Source organism: Natrix helvetica (assembly GCF_964273705.1).
Source record: "Natrix helvetica genome assembly, chromosome: 14".
Classification (NCBI taxonomy): Eukaryota; Metazoa; Chordata; class Lepidosauria; order Squamata; family Natricidae; genus Natrix; species Natrix helvetica.
This window is the reverse complement of record NC_138564.1, coordinates 12,182,861-12,200,125: the sequence shown is the minus strand read 5'-3', so window position 1 is coordinate 12,200,125 and position 17,265 is coordinate 12,182,861. Positions and strand designations below refer to the sequence as shown.

Here is a 17,265-nt window from a genome sequence, read left to right as displayed (position 1 = left end):
TCCATTTCACCAATGTCTTACTCAGCAACATAACTTTGGGGCTCCATTGTGATCATAACTCGAGAGGTTTGGGTGGAGGGGCTTCAAACGGACTCATGCCCCCCCACCTCCTCATGATAGCTGCCAGCTTCGTGGGAGCCCAGCGCCGTGCTCCTACCCGCCTGGGAGCGATGGGGGTTGTAGTCCCAAGACTACAAGACTCCGGGGAAGGCGGGGAGGAGGCGCGGCAGGGGCGCAGCGGGACCCGCCTGGGACCCACCCCGGGCGGGGAAATCGGCCTCGGACCCACCCCGCCTGGCTTGACGTGGCAACAGCTGCAGCGTCGTCGTCGAAGGAAGCTCCGTGTCAAAGCGAAGCGCGCCCATCTCGGCTCCGCTCAGCATCTGGATGGGGACGCCGCTGCTTTTGCCGCTGCTGCTGCTGGGGCTCCTCTCGGCCGTGGCGCCGCTGCGCGCCGTGCAAATCGACCGGAGCCGTTTGCAGTGGTTGGCCCGCGGGAAGGTGGAGGTGAGCGGGCAGGGGCGGGGGTCCCCGATGCGGGCAGGGGGTCCGCCGGGCCGGGGATGCACGTCTCCCCCGCGGGGATCTGGCGAGGTTGTTGAGCCTGGTGGACTAGCCAGGCCCCCTCCCCTCCGAGTGTGTGTGTGTGTGTGTGTGTGTGTGTGTGTGTGTGTGTGTGTGCCTGGAGTCCTCGACTTATGGACACAATGCAGCCCCTCCCCCATTTATCTTGCTAAAGGGGACAGAGGGAAGCGAGTTTTTGCTCCCTTTTTTTGCCAGCGAATGGGCACAGTCGTTAAAGGAGGAGGCAAGAGAGCTTCTTCCCCCCTTGCCTTTGTTTGTGGGAAAGTTAACAGATGAAATCCAGCCCCCTGCTCAGGCAGGAGACCCTATCATATTTTAGAATAATAACATTTTAGAATAATAACAGGGACCTTGGAGGTCATCTAGTCCAACCCCCTGCTCAGGCAGGAGACCCCATCGCATTTTAAAATAACATAGTTGGAAGGGACCTGGGAGGTCACCTAGTCCAACCCCCTGCCGAAGCAGCACGAGGAGGCCCTACATCTGCCTCTACCTAGGATTGAACTCACGACCTCTGGATTGTGAGGCGAGGGTTCCACCTCTAGGCTAAGCAGGTGGTGTTGTGTGTCTCACTTAAAAGGCAGAAATTTTGGGGCTCAATTGAGGTGGCTCCAGGCCCCTCTCATCCTTAGAAACTCCAAGGCTGACGTGGCCCATTTACACCCCCCCCACACACACACACACTCACCAGCCGGATTTGGCAAAGTGGAGCCTCTGTGTTTAGAGGCAGGCTATCTCTTGAGTCACCCCGGGCTGACTTTTGGGAAGCAAGCAACTTTCCCTCCTGGCCTGAGCCTTGGACAAAAAAAACCACAATAAATCAATTAAGTGCAAATTGCATAATTTCCCCCTGGGAGTTTCTGGAAATTGCAGCAATTATATTGCTGTTGTTATTGAAGTGTTGTTGATCTCCTTGCTGGATTGTTTTGAGACGGTGTGTGTGTGAATAATTGCAAAGTGTGCTGTGGGTTATAATTGCAAAGTGTGCCCCATTTCGTGAGAATCGGTTGTTCAACTTTCTGCGCAGTTTGGTGAACTGATTGTTGAAAGAAATCATTACGGCAGAGAGCCAGTTGTTAAATTGTTTGAATCCCACCACTGGGTTAAGGTTTTCTCTTGCAATCTGCATCCTATGAAAGTTGGCTTCTTGCAACCATGTTAAGCTGTGGTTTGCCAGGCATGATGGACTACAAAGCCCAGCTATCTTGGTGACTCATTCCAGCCGTAAAAGAACAAATCCCATTTTAGCTTAGCGTATCATCCCAAGCTCTGCAGGTTTCCCACCGTGAAATGGGGAAGACGGTGGGAAAACCCACAGAGGAGTGGAAGGCATCCGATGGAGAGATCAACTCATTTCCTCCATCAGAGATTCGTAGATTTTTAAATGTACACGTTAAAGACAAGTCTAGGAACCCTAAATTGGGAAATTGAAAAGGAAACTATTTTTTTCTTCTTCTTCTGGTTATGTCTTCGCACTAATAGCATCTGCTATTAGTATTAGTCATGATGGAAAATGAAACTATTAGAGGGAAAGATTGGAGGCTGAAAAATGGTATCATTAGGTATATTTAAATAATATGATGACTGGCACTAGAATGGCGTACCGAAATGTTGAATAACCAAATAATGAATGACTATGTCTTAATATAAGCATGTGTATTAATTCTACGATAAGTAACGGTGACCTGATTAGAAGCTAGAATAGGGATAGAAATGAGGAATATTAGCATATATAAATTTTATATAGTAGAATATAAGCAATAATTAGATGGAAAGTTTAGCGGTAAAAAGATGGTATTTGCCATGTATGTTTAAATATTATTACCATTGGCATTAGCTATTTTAAAACAAACAAGTATATTAATACTAGTAAAGATAAAGTTTCCCTCACACATATGCGCTAGTCGTTCCTGACTCTAGGGGGCGGCGCTCATCTCCGTTTCAAAGCCGGAGAGCCAGCGCTGTCCGAAAACGTCTCCGTAGTCATGTGGCTGGCATAACTCAATGCCAAAGGCGCACGGAACGCTGTTCCCTTCCCACCAAAGGTGGTCTCTATTTTTCTACTTGCATTTTTTACCTGCTTTCTAACTGCTAGGTTGGCAGAAGCTGAGACAAGTCACGGGAGCTCACTCTTACGCAGCGTTAGGGATTTGAACCGCCGAGCTGCTGACCTTCCTGATCGACAAGCTCAGCGTCTTTAGCCACTGAGCCATCACGTCCTTTACCGTTGGCATGAACTATTTTAAAGCAAACAAGTATATTAGCACTAGGATGATATCGGTTTGATTAATGTAAGATATAGTATTAAGACTATTATTGAGACTTGTATCAAAATGAATTGTGCCCAGAGGCCACACTGTTCAATGCATTGATACTGAGGTGCATTTAAAAGTAAAAATCTTAAAGAAAGGAAAGGAAACTCGCAGTGCAGAGAACAGATTCTTTCAAGAAATAAAAAGCAGGCTGTGGCAACAGAGAATTACAAAAGAGTGTAAAGACTGAGGATGCAAAAGACACCGGAATGTGTTGGTCATGGGAACTGGAAATGAATTAGACAGGAGGCGTGTGGGTGTGTGTTGCTGGCGAGTGTTGTTATTCAAAAAGCAACACACTGTGCTCTTTGAAAAGTGCCCTAAAACGGTCTAGAAAACTTAATTGTTGTGGCTCACCAGTAGCCAGCAGAGCTAGCAGCAGATTCAGACAGTGAGGAGGGTTGGGGAGGAACCTGGGCCAGTCCTGGAGTTTGAGGAAGGCTCTTATGAGGGCTCTGTGTCGGAGGCAGAGAGGGGGCCAGAGTCTGACAGTTATCAGCTGCCTTCAGAGTCAGACATCAGTGAGGCAGAAGAACAGCTGGAGCCTGTTCCCAGTGTGCGCATGCGCAGAGTGGCCAGACGAAGGGAAGAGCTAAAGAACAGGGGTTGACTTGGGAGTAAGGCCACAGGTGGACGATGAATGGCCCCTCCCAGAGGGAATAAAAGAGGGGCGAAAGGGGAGTGGAGTTTGCAGGAGACAATTAGTTCGCTTCATTGGTTCGTGACTCTCTGAGACTCCTGGCCAAGTTCTGCAGAGATCGGCCTGGCAGCTCTCCAAGCCAGAGGGAATAAAAGAGGAGCGACAGGGGAGTGGAGTTTGCAGGAGACCATTAGTTTGCTTCATTGGTTTGTGACTCTCTGAGACTCCTTGCCTAGTTTTGCAGAGATCGGCCTGGCAGCTCTCCAAGCCAGAGAAGGTCTGTGACTGTAAATCCTCCCTGGAAAGACTTTGCTGGAGGCAAATGAGCAGAATTCATAGTAAATTAATAAAAGGGGTTTTTGTCGGGACCAGGAGTTGGCTTCAGGCTCTTAGCAAGCCGAGACTCCTTGCCATGTATTTTCTTGTACAGCGTTGGGATGATATCGGCCTGGCAGCTCTCCAAGCCTGATAAGGTCTGTGGTTGTAAATTCACCCTGGAAAGGCTGTTGACTCGAAGACTTAGCTGGATGTGAATGAGAGAAAGTCACACTAGTTTCATTAAAATAAAATTGGGGGGTGGGGGTGGGGTTTTCGTCGGGACACGAAGTCTGCTTCGTGATTTGATGAAGCCTAGGTCACAACACTAATCTTTTCATTACGGTGGGATGGTCACACAAAAAGTAACCCAACCAGCTGAACCGTCTTACGTAGTCTTAGAAACAGGCTTTTGATAGTGTTTTCCTCTCTCTTCCCCCCCCTCCCCTTAGAGCTGTGGTGGATGACGATTGAACCGCCTGCCAGAGGTAAGCAGCGCTTCGGATCCGCTCTCCTTTCCCCCTGGAACTTCTGCTCCACTGACTAATTAACAGAATAACAGAGTTGGAAGGGACCTTGGAGGTCTTCTAGTCCAACCCCGTGCTCAAGCAGGAGAACCTATACTATTTTCAGATAAGTGACTATCTAGTTTCTTCTTAAAAGCCTCCAATGACCCACAACTTCTGAAGGCAAGCGGTTCCACTGGTTGATTGTCCTTAATTCCTAAGTTTCTCCTTAATTCCAGGTTGCTTCTCTCCTTGATGAGTTTCCATCCATTGCTTCTTGTCCTGCCCTCGAATGCTTTGGAGAACAGCTTGACTCCCTCTTCTTTGGGGCAGCCCCTGGGATATCGGAAGACTGCTATCATGTCTCCCCTAGTCCTTCTTTCTCTTAAGCTAAACATACCCAGTTCCTGCAACCGTTCTTCATATGTTTTAGTCTCCAGTCCCCCAATCCATTTTTGTTGCTCTTCTCTGCACTCTTTCTAGAGTCTCCACATCTTTTTTACATCGTGGCGACCAGAACTGAATGCAGTATTCCAAGTGTGGCCTTACCAAGGCCTTATAAAGTGGTATTAACCCTTCACGTGATCTTGATTCTATCCCTCTGTTGATGCAGCATAGAACTGTGTTGGCTTTTTTGGCAGCTGCTGCACACGGCTGGCTCCCATTTAAAATTGTTGCCCAGTAACCATCCAGTTCATGGGATTTCCAGAGCGTCAGTTCCCAGCAAGGCTCCCGGATTTCCTTCCTGGGCGCTGGGAGCTGAAGCCGAGCCTTTCTCCCTCCCGTTTCTCCATCCACACACACAGCAGAATCTCCAGCGACCAGCCTATCTCCTCTAATCTCTCTAATGGCCGATTCTTCCTTTTTTCTAGGTGAAGGCCTTCATCAACGAAGACCTGCCTTTGTAGTATCCTTTGCTGAGGTTTCATCCAGGCTCAACTTCTGTTGGGTTTATCCGCTACCTGGGCTCTGGCGTCCTTCCGGAGTAAGGGTTGCCGAGTCTCGAGCCAGAGTCCCTCCTTGAATGGAATGGGACAAGTTGCCATGTCCAACTTGCCATGGTCAACTTGCTATGGCCAACTCACCAGGGTCAATTTGCCATGGTCAACTTACTACGGCCAACTTGCCGTGGTCAACTTGCCATGGCCAATTCGCTATGGCCAATTTTGTGTGTGATGGGATGCTTACAAAAACTCCATCCAAATTATTCAAACGCATTTCAAAACTCCCCACCTCGGGCTGGGATCTGGGAGTTCGTAGTCGGAGCCTGTTTCGGGGGGCGGCGGCGGGGGAATTCCAGCCATATGCAGGGAACTGAATCGCGACACGGGCATGGGGGTGTCCCCTCCCAGCAGCTCCTTAACGCTCCCCCTTAGCCACAACATGGACCTGAAATATATTGCTGGGGCGGATCCCGAACTCATCCTGCTCAACATTAAGTTTGAAGAGCTCCAGGTGAGAGAGAATTAAGTATTTTGCCATCTTTTGCCTTTCTTCTATTATTCAGGCATGCTAGTCACAAGCAGTGGTGAAATTCAAATTTTCTTACTCCCAGTTCTGTGGGCATGGCTTGGTGGGCATGGCTTGGTTTGGTGGGCGTGGCTTGGTGGGCGTGGCAGGGGAAGGGTACTGCAAAATCTCCCTTCCCACCGCATTCTAAGGTCAGCCAGAGGTAGCATTTGCCGGTTCTCCAAACTACTCACAATTTCCGCTACCGGTTCTCCAGAACCTGTCAGAACCTGCTGGATTTCCCCCTGGTCACAAGGCTTTGAACAGTTCAAATGTTCAGCTCAGCAAGGCTTGCGCCCTGCGGCCACCAGCTGTTCATGTAGCTGTTCTACATTGCAGCGATTGTTTGAAACAAATATAAGAGTCTCGGCAAGATATTCACTTTTATAGTAGCTATTTATCCCGTCAATGGCAGTTGCAGGTTTTTCCACTTCTCCAAATCTATTTTCATTTGTTAAGTCTATTTATATTGTGTTTCCACGAAAATAAGACAGGGTCTTATTGTCTTTTGACCCCTAAAATATACACTTGACCTTATTTTCGGGGAGGTCTTATTATTTTTGGGGTGCAGGAGGCGGCGAGCGGGGTCAGCTCATGGCTGCTGCGGTGTTGCGTGTTCCCCCCTCCCTTACCCCCACCCCTGGCCTCACCTCCTCACCCTGTGTTGTTTGTGGGGCAAGCAGCCAGAGGGCTTGCATTTAAATATTTTCAGGGAGGGCTTATTTTCGGGGTAGGGCTTATTTTAGCGCATGCGCTCAAAAGCCCGATTGGTCTTATTATCCGGGGAGGTTTTATTTCCAGGGAAACAGGGTAGATTAACTCCAAGGTTAACATCCAGCTGTCTTGCTGGGGTTGCGGCCAATGGACGCTTGATTTTTTTCCCAATGACTCCCTTGATTTTTTTTCTCTACGATTTCCTTTCATTTACAGAGAATCCCCTTGAGTGACATGTCCCGGGACGAGATAAACCAACTGATGCAAGAATTGGGGTTCTACCGGAAAGAAACACCGGATTCCACCGTTCCCGACGCCTTCCAGATGGCGCCCGCCAATTCGCTGCCCCCGGATGTGGAAGCATTGAAGGGCAGACCTGGGAAGCAGAAAAAGGGGGCAGGGGGCTCAGAACTATAGAATTCGGGGTGCTCTGTTGGTGTTTGTGTGGGGCGCCTCTTGGAAGGAAGGGGAGGTCTCAGGGCATTCAAAATATCTAGGTAACCTGCATAAGATCTCTTTTGTGGTTCACACACAATTGTGCTGTCGGAGAGACTAATATTCACAGATGTAAAACCAGTGGTGGGATTCAACCGATTTGCACTACTTTGGGAGAACTGGTTGTAACCGAGTAGTTTGGTGAACTGGTTGTTGGAAGAAATCATGAGGGCAGAGAACACAGTTGTTAAAATTATTTGAATCCCACTGCTTTGCAAAGGCTGCAAATTTTGCTCGAGGGGAAGAACGTGTTGCCACCTGAAAGAGAAACGTTCAAAATAAAGACAGCCGCACATACGCAATCCTGGGCCTGCTACAGACAGTCCTCGACTTATGACCACAGCGGAGACTGGAAAAAACCATGGGCGGAGCAGCGCGGTTGTTAAGCAAGACGCCGCACGCCCCCCGACTTGTGAATTTCCCTGCCAGTTTCCCCATTTGCCGGTTGGAAGCCAGCTGGGAAGGTTGCGAATGGGGGATCGTGCGGGACACCAACCCTTGTTAAGGGCAAGCCAGTCGCCGCAAGCACAATCACAATCACGGGACTGGAGGTGGCTACGCAAGTCGGTGTGTGTGTGCGTTTCAGCGCCATTCTTAACAGTCGCGAAATGAACGGTCGTAAGTCAAGGACTGCCTGTAACAGAGAGAGAGAGAGAGAGAGAGAGAGAGAGAGAGAGAGAACGCGGTTCTCTTTAACAAGATTGATTGGAAGATGCCTTGAGCAATTTTGCCCTTCCTTCCAAGACTGGCATTCTGGCACCACCCAAGGTGCCAGTTGCGTGCCCAGCACTTCCCTTCCAGCTGTGCCTCACCTGCGTAGGACCGGATGAAGCCTTCCGCAGAAAGCTCTTGCTGCCGGAGGTGGATAGACATGTCCTATCAGGCTGGGGGAGCGCAGTCTGTTGGGGGTGGGGAGCAGGCCGCCGATCCCAAACTGGTTTAGGATAGTAACAATAAAGCTGCCCTACATCTACCAGCAGAGATCCACCTCTTCTTTATTTTTTGCAGACTTTCCACGGGTAATTCCCTGCCGAACTTTACCGCTCACTCACGAGGGTGTCCTAACGGTACTTTTTTCCCCCCAGGAGGCCGCTGGTTTTTCTTTTGAAGACGTTTTGCTTCTCCTCCAAAAGCTTCTTCAGCTCTGACCGGATGGTGGGGAAGGAAAGGATTAATACTCCTTGCAGATAGCTGGTCGTTTGCATCCTTTGAGAGAGTCGTTGAGGCCACTTGGAGGTTTCACCCGTGCTCTCAGGGTTGTCTGTGTGACCACCATCCAGGCAGAACGGAAGCAGCTTCTTAGAGGAGAAGCGAAACGCCTTCAAAAGAAAAACCAGAAAGTCCAGTGGCCTCTTGAAAAAAAAAAAAGCCCTTTGGGGACAACCACAACTTGAATGCCTGAGAATCTCCATAGATATTTAGCTATGAGAAGGAGAACTGTGGGGTCCTTGGTGCTTTCTTGCAGATGTTTTGTTAGCCAAACTAGGCAACGTCATCAGAACTAGAAGGAGTGGGGTGTGCAGGGAGGAGGAGGAAGAAGTGGAGGAGGAAGAGGACGAATGTGGGGTCCTAGTTGCTCTCTGAGCTTGCTGGTTTTCTTGCAGATGTTTTATTACCCAACTAGGTAACATCATCAGTGCTAGAAGGGAGTGGGGTGTGCAGGGAGGAGGAGGAGGAAGTGGAGGAGGAAGAGGACGAATGTGGGGTCCTAGTTGCTCTCTGAGCTTGCTGGTTTTCTTGCAGATGTTTTATTACCCAACTAGGTAACATCATCAGTGCTAGAAGGGAGTTGGGGGAGGAGGAGGAGGGAGAAGAAGAAGAGTAGACTGTGGGGTCTTTTGTGCTCTCTGAGCGTTCTTTCTTTCTTGCAGACGTTTCATGACCCAACTAGGTAACATCATCAGTGCTAGAAGGGAGTGGGGTGTGCAGGGAGGAGGAAAAGGAGGGGGGAGGGGGAGGACTGTAGGGTCCTCCATGCTCTCTCCATTCGCTTGTTTTCTTGCAGACGTTTCATGACCCAACTAGGGAACATCATCAGAAGTAGAGGGGAGAGGGGTTTGGAGAGGGAGGAAGAAGAAGAGGAGGATGGCAGCTCTCTGAGCTCGCTTCCTTTCTTGCAGACATCTCATGACCCAACTAGGTAACATCATCATTGCCAGGGAGGGAGGGAGGTGTGCGGGCGAGGCGAAGGCAGGAACGAGGCAGGGACAACAATCCAAACGCTTTATTGTCTCGGTGGTGCTGATACACTCTTGTGCTGGTGCGAGAAGGGTTACAATCCCAGAGGGAGGCGCTGAGGAGCACAAGTCCACTGTCCCGTTGGGCCCCCACGCAGGGCTGGCCTGCCCCACTTCAGAGTCACTCCAGGAAGCGGGCAAAGCAGCTTGGTGTGTGTATGTAGGTTTGTGTGTGTGTGTGTGTGCGCGGGCATGTTTACCAAAGGAACAGATCCGCAGCCGGAACCCACGGGAAATAAAACTCCCCATTTGGGTCCTCCTTGGTCATGAAGTTGAGATACACGCCCCCCCCCCCTCAGAAGGAACATCTCGGCAACATCTGTTGTTGGTCACCGCCAGTGGAAAGAGCTGGCACAGCCCCCTCCCACCGTCCCACGGCCGGACTCAGCTTTTTAAAAAGCGCCCCCTCCTCTTCGTATCTTCTTGTGAACCAAAGAAAGGGCACAATTTCACGATCGCGTACCCCCCTCCCAGCGCCAGAGGCTGCCTCCCCAAAGACCGAGGCGAGCTAATTTTGGGATGGGTGGGGTCAGGAGCACAACGTCCCCCTCTTTCCCTTCCCACGCTCCCTCCCCCTCCTTCGCAGCTCTCTCTGTGACAAAAAAGCGTGCAAAAAAACCAAACAGTGAAAACACACACACCGCTGTCCGTGATCGAGGCTTGGCTTTGCTGGTGGGGAACCCCGAGGTGGCCGCCGAAGACCAGCGTCCCCGCAGGAGGGATTCTACGTGTGACGCCCCCCCCCCCGGTTCGGCTCGCCTTCAGAAGGGTGGGGAGTGGGCCCTAGGAACGAGGGGGTGGGAGGGGAAAAGCTGCTGCAATCCAATGAACTGGCCTGCGTTTGCAGAGAAAGCAGAAGGGAGTTTTCCCCCCAAACGCCGGACACAGCGGGATGTCTGTGTGTCACACAACACACAGACCCTACGCTGATATCCAGTAGATCTCTTGCAAGCCACCTCCAAACAGATCCCATTTTGTTGAGTTTGGGGCTTCAGGGAAATTAAGCTCTGGTACCGTCAGGACTGGGGAGGGGGCGTTTTTTTAAAACAAAAAACAGAATAACTTATAACAATCAAAACAACCTTGGTATAAAAAGCAAGTGTGGTGCAGAATCGGCAGTCAAACCTCCCGGTGCTCCCTTTTCCGTGCCGGTGTGGTCCACATTTGCCAAACGGCTGGCCCGCGGTGGGGGAAATGGGCGCTGCTGCAGCCCCCAGAAGAATAGGAAGTGGGGAAGAGGGGGAAAACTTCCCCCACCTTCCCCCCGCTCCTCGACTGCCCGCCCAGCCTTTTGCGGGGTGGGGGTGGGGCGAGGGGGGGTCTCTCGGAAGAGGAGAAGGCTACAGGTGCGCCTGCTGCCGCTGAAGCTCGTGACGCCGCAGGTGGTTGAAGAGGGACTGGACGTAAGTGAAGACGCACTTCGCATCCGGGCGTTTGCCCATGATCATCATGTCTTCCACGTCGACCAGAGGGACGCAATCCACCAGCATCCTGCAAAAGCCAAGGGACATGGGGTTTGATGCAGGGGGGACGGGGTGGGAGGAGGAGCCCGCTGTCCCCTCGGACTAAGCTGCGATTGGGGCCAGAAGGCAGGATCCAGCCGTGTCTAGGACAGGGGTGTCAAACTTGATGTCATCCAGGGCCGCATCAGGATTGTGTTTGACCTCAGGGGGCCGGGGTGGGCCTGGTCAGATCGACGTCACTCATGTCGGGGGCACCTGTGGTGGGCTGAGCACCCTGCCAGCCAAAATGGGCTCCCCAGCTCCGTTTTCAGCTGGGGCGGCCTCCTGCAACCCTCTGCCAGTGAAAACGGAGCTCGGGAGGGCAGGATGCGGCCCTCCCCAAGCTTCGTTGTTGCTGGCAGAAACTGCAGGAGGCTCTTAAGCCGAAACGGAGCTGGGGAGCCCATTTTTAAGAGAAAGAAGGACTAGGGGAGACAGGATAGCAGTCTTCCAATATCTCAGGGGCTGCCCCAAAGAAGAGGGAGTCAAGCTATTCTCCAAAGCACCTGAGGGTAGAACAAGAAGCAATGGGTGGAAACTAATCAAGGAGAGAAGCAACTTAGAACTGAGGAGAAATTTCCTGACAGTGAGAACAATTAACCAGTGGAACGAATTGCCTCCAGAAGTTGTGAATGCCCCTACACTGGAAGTCTTTAAGAAGATGCTGGATAGCCATTTGTCTGAAATGGTTTAGGGTTTCCTGCCTAGGCAGGGGGTTGGACTAGAAGACCTCCAAGGTCCCTTCCAACTCTACTATTGTATTGTATTGTATTGTATTTTGGCTGGCAGAGGCATTGGGGGCCAGTCCTTCGCTGGTTTCCAGGGTGGCCCCGCGGGTCAGATCTAAGTACCCTGTGAGCCGGCCCCGGCCCGCAGGCCTTGAATTTGACACCCCTGGTCTAGGACAACTTGCCGCGGGATGGAAGTGACATTAATATCAACAAAACGGTGGAATGGAACCGTGAAAGAAAGGATGCCAAAGGAGGGCCAGGATTGAAATGGGCATGGCAAGAATGACAATCATAAAAATATTTGTCTCACTTAATGACATCCATGTTGGGCTGTGGTCATAAGTTTAAGAGCACCTGCATACAAATTGAGCAAAAGTTTTAATACGGATATCAACTTCTCACCCGCAGAGCAGGGCCCAGGCATTCTGATCAATACAGCTAATCGTCCCTCCTTCCCTGGAGCAAAATGCCCCTTACAAAATGGTCAGGCTTCTAGTCCTCAGTGAGGCTGACCGGTGAACTAACGTCATAGTTTTGAGGCCATCAAACTCCTTAAGATTTAGCCTTTGGAGGAAGGGGGGAGGGAAACAGTCAAGTGCAAAAGGCTAAACAAAGGACCGGTGGGATTAAACCCATAATCCCCAGCCGGAAGATGTAAATTCCGAGATCTACACTTCTGGTGCTCAGAGAATGCCATGTTGGCACAGAGACTCCTCAGGGAGTTCTCATTTACCAACGGCTTTGCTTAGTGACCGTTTAAAGTTATAGTGGTGTCACACACCCCACCCGCAGTCTCTGCAACCAGTCCTCACACGTACGACTATAGCAGCCTCTCGTGGCCCCCATGAAATGGAGAAGCCGCTCCAAGAATCGCACCTCGTTTTAACAACCTGCGGTCACTCACTTAGCAACCTAAGAGGAGTGAGGCCGTGAACCCCTCGTGGTCTTGTGATTTTCCGTGGTCAGCTTACTGACCACGGTGCTTGTCGGTCCCAAGAGGGGACGCTAAACGAGGACTACCCGTACTTCTAAAAGGCAGTTTGAACACCGCAGTTATTTATTTTTTGATTTTCAAAGCGTAACCAATGATACTGGACTGACAGTATTTAGGGGGAAACTCCAGTGAAATTTCTAACCTGTGTTTCAAATCAGCACAGCTGGAACGAGGGGTGGGTTTCAAATTTTTTTTTACTACTGGTTCGGTGGGCGTGGCTAGATGGAGGGGCATGTGACTGAGTGGGCGTGGCTAACTTGATGTCACTCACGCACACTCAGTCACATGACCCCCTCACCAAGCCATGCCCACCGAAACGGTGGCAAAAATTTTGACGGGTTGGGGGGGGGGCTTCAGCCTCGCCGGAGCTAAGGGAGTGTCTGCAAACTACCCAATAAGAAAAACAAGTTTTGTCCTCCCCGGCCCCCCCAGGAACTCTCTACAGCAGGGGTGTCCAAACTTGGGAACTTTTAAGACTTGTGGACTTCAACTCCCAGAATTCCCCAGGATGGGGAATTCTGGGAGTTGAAGTCCACAAGTCTTAAAGTTCCCAAGTTTGGACACCCCTGACTTAACCGCAGTGGTACTAATTCAACGACCGCGGGGAGTCACAATTAGGGGCTTCAGCAGGGCTGGGGGAAGGGAAAAACGGCCCCGTTTTTGTGAAAAACGATCCATTTCTGAGATCGGCATGCCCAAACCATTAAAAAAAGGGGGGAAATATTTATTTCAATTTTTTCAGATTGTTCTGTGCATGTGCAGAAGAGAAAATAAAGTTGGCGGCGTCCAGGATAGAACCGGTACGGTCACGAGTTACTACCTATTCAGCCAAACAGTACCGTACCGGCAGAAACCCACCTCGGGCTGGGAAGGTAGAAATCCAAATTTCCCACCGTAAAAAGAGAAAGTCTGAGAGATCAGTGTGGTTTCCCCACAACTACACAAGAAGGGAAACTCCGCTGCCTTCTTCCAAAGGGCCCTTTTTCTACATCCCACTCTAGCGGACAGCCCTTGCCTCTCCTGGTGGTCTCCCATCCCAGGGCTTCCTCAGCCTGAATGCCCCCAAGCCCCAACAGGGACGAGGGACGCAGGGCCAATTGAGGCAGCAACTCAGTTACGCACAGGGTAGCTGAGGGGGGGAGGGCGGGCAAGAGAGGAATTGATGGAGGACCCCACTGCACCCCCCCCTCCTGGAGGCAGGGGGGGGGGAAGGCCTGGGCGAGCTCCACGTGAGTTAGGCTGTCCTTAAAAAGCCACTGTGTAGCTTGCTCAGTGTGAGGCTTCCCGGCCCCCAAGGAGAGGGGAGGAGATGCTGTTAAGAAGGCCGGAGTGACTCACTTTTTCCAGCTTCTCTCCAAGAATTTACAAGATCTGGATGAAGCATGCGTGGAGGAGGGACCCTCCATCACCTGTCCGTCTCCTGCCTTTTCCAAGGAGCTGGGAAGGGACCCTCCTCCACCTGTCCGCTTCTGCCTTTCCCAAAGTCCTAGGATGGGACCCTCAACCACCTGTCCGCTCCTGCTTGTCCCAGTCCTGGGAAGGGACCTTCTATCACCTGTCCGTCTCCTGCTTGTCCCAAAGACCTGGTGGGACCTTCTATTACCTGTCCACTCCTGCTTGTCCCAAAGTCCTAGGAAGGGACCCTTTGTCTCTGAGGAAGCACCCCTCTTTTCAGGCTAAAGCCCCCTAAATCTGGGAATCCCTGCAATGCCCACAAATGCACGCAACCTACCAACTGAGGACACCCGAGGGGTAGGGGTCTGCATCTCTTGCCTTGCATCCATGGGGGAGCCCGTGGCCCCAGTCCCTAAACACAATCCCCCCCACCTACCCCCGAAAGAAACAACCCCCGGGAAGAAGGAGAGGAAAGCGTCTCACCGTAGCGCCGTAGCGAAGGGGAGCTTAAGACTTTTTGGTTTTGACCAGTCCTTTCTGGACCAGACAGCGATAGAATTCCTGGATGTACGTGTAAACGCACTTCCAATCCGGTTCCCTCATCCGGACCATGTCTTCCACGTCCAGCAACTGCGGGCATTCTGCCTGTGTCCTGGGGGAGGGGAGGAGGAAGGGAGGCATCGTGGTGGAGGGAGGGGAGGGGGAGAGGAAGCCAGTGATCACAGCCCGGACAAATTTGGGGGCAGGGGGAAAGAGAAGATAGAAAGAAATCGGACAAAGAAAAAGAGAGAGAGAAAAAAAAACACAAGATACATAAATCCAGTTCACATTCTCAGTGACGAGACCCAAATGTTCATGCGATGGGGGTGAGCAGGCACCGACTCTCCCCACCATGCAATGCAAACAGAGGAGGGGGATGTTGGGGTTCCAATGGATTGGGGAGTGGGCTCATTCCTGAGTGAGATGCAAAAGAGCGGGGAGCGGAGGAGGATGCGACGGAAATCCAGACGGGGTAGCCAGGATAGACAGACAAAAAGACAGAGAGGTGGACAGGACAGGAAAGCGAGTGGGGTGCTCTTTGCGCCCTCTGTATCAGGGGTCCCCAACCTGTGGCCCACGGCCCGGTCCGTGGCCTATTCAGAACCACATAAGTTGCGGGTGGTTGAGGCCTCACTCGCGCGAGCCTCGTGGGCGCTTGGAGTCCCACTTGTGCGAGCCACGATGCTCGCACACGCCCCTGCCCCTCCCACAAAACCCTCCCTACTTTCCCCCCTACCAACTCAGAACGGTTGGGGACCCCTGCTCTATATGGCCCCATATAGAGAAGGGATGAGCGCCTTGCTCTGCGCGTCCCATCCTTGGAAATGGGCCCCGGCACGGTGGGAGTGCACCAAGCCAAGAAAAATGAGAAAGAATCAAGGGATGGAGGGGGGAGGAGGGCAAGGCAGAAGCTGCACAGGAGACCCCAGAGTTTGGGCCGAGGGAAAAGGGCTCGCTCGGTCTCGCGGTCCATGCCACAAACCCTCGGCGGAAAAAGAGTAGGGCGGACAGCATTGCAGTCTGGAGGCTGAACAGCCGATCCCCCGGCCTGATTTTTCCCAAACACGAATGGTTCAGAAGCCGCAGGCAGAAGGGGGGAGCTGCAGAGAGGCGAGTCAGGCCCCCCACACACCACACAAACACGGTCCCAGATTGGTTCTGCAAGCGCCGCTTTCCACAAGACCGCCGGATCCTGGAAAGGGCGGAGGGAGAGATTCCCGGCGCTGCTCAGGGGAATGAGAGGAGGGATGAGAAAGGCTTGGGGAGAGGAAGCACCGGGAGGGAACAGGCAGAAAACAGGAAAAAAGGAAAAGGCAGAAAGTTTTCTCACACACTTCCTTTCACTGCCAGAGCAAAATCCTCACCGGAAAGGCAAAGCCGAAGAAGCCACCGCCGTGCCAGCTGCTCCGTAGGTCAAACAGGCTCTAAGTCGCCCCCCAACCCCACCGCATCCTACTCCAAGCTGCAACGGGAGCCCAGCCGGTGATGCCAACCTTAAGACAGGCGTGGCAGCTGCTTATCGCCCTTGGCCAAGGATGCCGCCTCTCCCCTGCCCATGCTCAGCTCCAGCCAGCAATGCGCCCAGTATTTGAATGCATCCCAACACGTTACGTGTCGTCCAGGAGCCGTTTCACAGAGAAAAAAAACCGGCACGAGGGAAGAAGTTTCTGGAATCCCAGGGCAGAGAAAAAGGGGTGCCCTATGGGAAAGCAGTGGCTCAGTGGCTAAAGACGCTGAGCTTGTCGATCAGAAAAGGTCGGCAGTTCGGAGGTTCAAATCCCCAGCGCCGCGTAACAGAGTGAGCTCCCGTGACTCGTCCCAGCTTCTTCCAACCTAGCAGTTCAAAAGCACGTAAAAAAAATGCAAGTGGAAAAATGGGAACCACTTTTGGTGGGAAGGTAACATCGTTCCATGCGCTTTCGGGGTTGAATCATGATGGCCACATGACCACGGAGACGTCTTCAGACAGTGCTGGCTCTTCGGCTTTGAAACGGAGATGAGCACTGCCCCCTAGAGTCAGGAACGACTAGCACATATGTCTGCCGAAACGTTTTGATTGACAAGCTCAGCGTTTAGCCACTGAGCCACTGTGGCCCTGTCAAACTAGTGCTGAAATCTCAAAAGGCTGGAGTCAGGGTCTTGCAAGCCCCCCCTTCCTTTTTCCCACAGCTAGCCAACGAAGGAAAAACAACCCACGATTCTGCTCGGATTACAACTGTTCACTTAACCAAGGTTTAAAATGGCAACGGCTTTCAGGAAAAGTTGAGTTAGAAACCCGTCCTTGAAGCTTTGTAACCGTCGCCCTGTGCCTAGAGTCACACTGGATTCAATTTAGGCCGGTCTCGCACCTACGACGGTGGCGATGTCTTGCGGTCACTGTTTGCGATCCCAATTTGCAACCTGTTACGCTCACAACGTTATCGCAATTTGCAACCTTCCCTGCTACGGAAATTTTCCCAAAAAAGAATCAATAGGGGTTAAGCCCGGGTTTTGTTTCACCATTGTGGTGATTTGCTTAACAACTACGGTTTAAAAAGAAAAAAGACAATTGTAAAATTGGGTTTGGTCACGGGATGACTCGTTTAAGGACGGCATCGCTCAGTGCCTGAAATTCTCAGGTTGTGGTATGAGTTGAGAACTCCTTGTAAAAGGAGGGAGGTCGCTTGCTTTTCCGACATCCAGAACGGTTGAATTTGGGGCATTCAGACAGCTACGGACGCGGATTTCGACATTCTGCTTCCCAAAATTTACAGCTCTCTTCTCATATTCCTCTGCGTCTTTCCTAACTGG

General features: G+C 51.7%; 2 protein-coding genes across 3 annotated transcripts in view; one reads left to right on the top strand and one right to left on the bottom strand.

The window, feature by feature from the left end:
- Positions 1-301: 301 nt before the first annotated feature.
- On the top strand, positions 302-8,050 carry SELENOM (selenoprotein M). The gene is made up of 5 exons (XM_081966219.1): positions 302-507; positions 4,305-4,340; positions 5,231-5,265; positions 5,735-5,813; positions 6,798-8,050. Exons 1-5 carry the CDS (start codon positions 388-390, stop codon positions 6,996-6,998), a joined length of 471 nt encoding a protein of 156 aa, XP_081822345.1. The 5' UTR covers positions 302-387; the 3' UTR covers positions 6,999-8,050.
- A 1,235-nt stretch (positions 8,051-9,285) lies between these two features.
- SMTN (smoothelin) overlaps positions 9,286-17,265 on the bottom strand; it is a 46,594-nt gene continuing 38,614 nt past the window's right edge. Inside the window, exons 21-22 of one of the 2 annotated variants that reach the window (XM_081966209.1) lie at positions 14,419-14,587; positions 10,663-10,804 (exon numbers count right to left, since the gene is read on the bottom strand). In XM_081966209.1, coding sequence (XP_081822335.1) covers positions 14,443-14,587 — 145 coding nt within the window. In that variant the 3' untranslated portion in view covers positions 10,663-10,804; positions 14,419-14,442. Of the gene's footprint in view, positions 10,805-14,418; positions 14,588-17,265 lie in introns of both variants that reach the window. The other variant, XM_081966208.1, reaches the window with a different exon arrangement.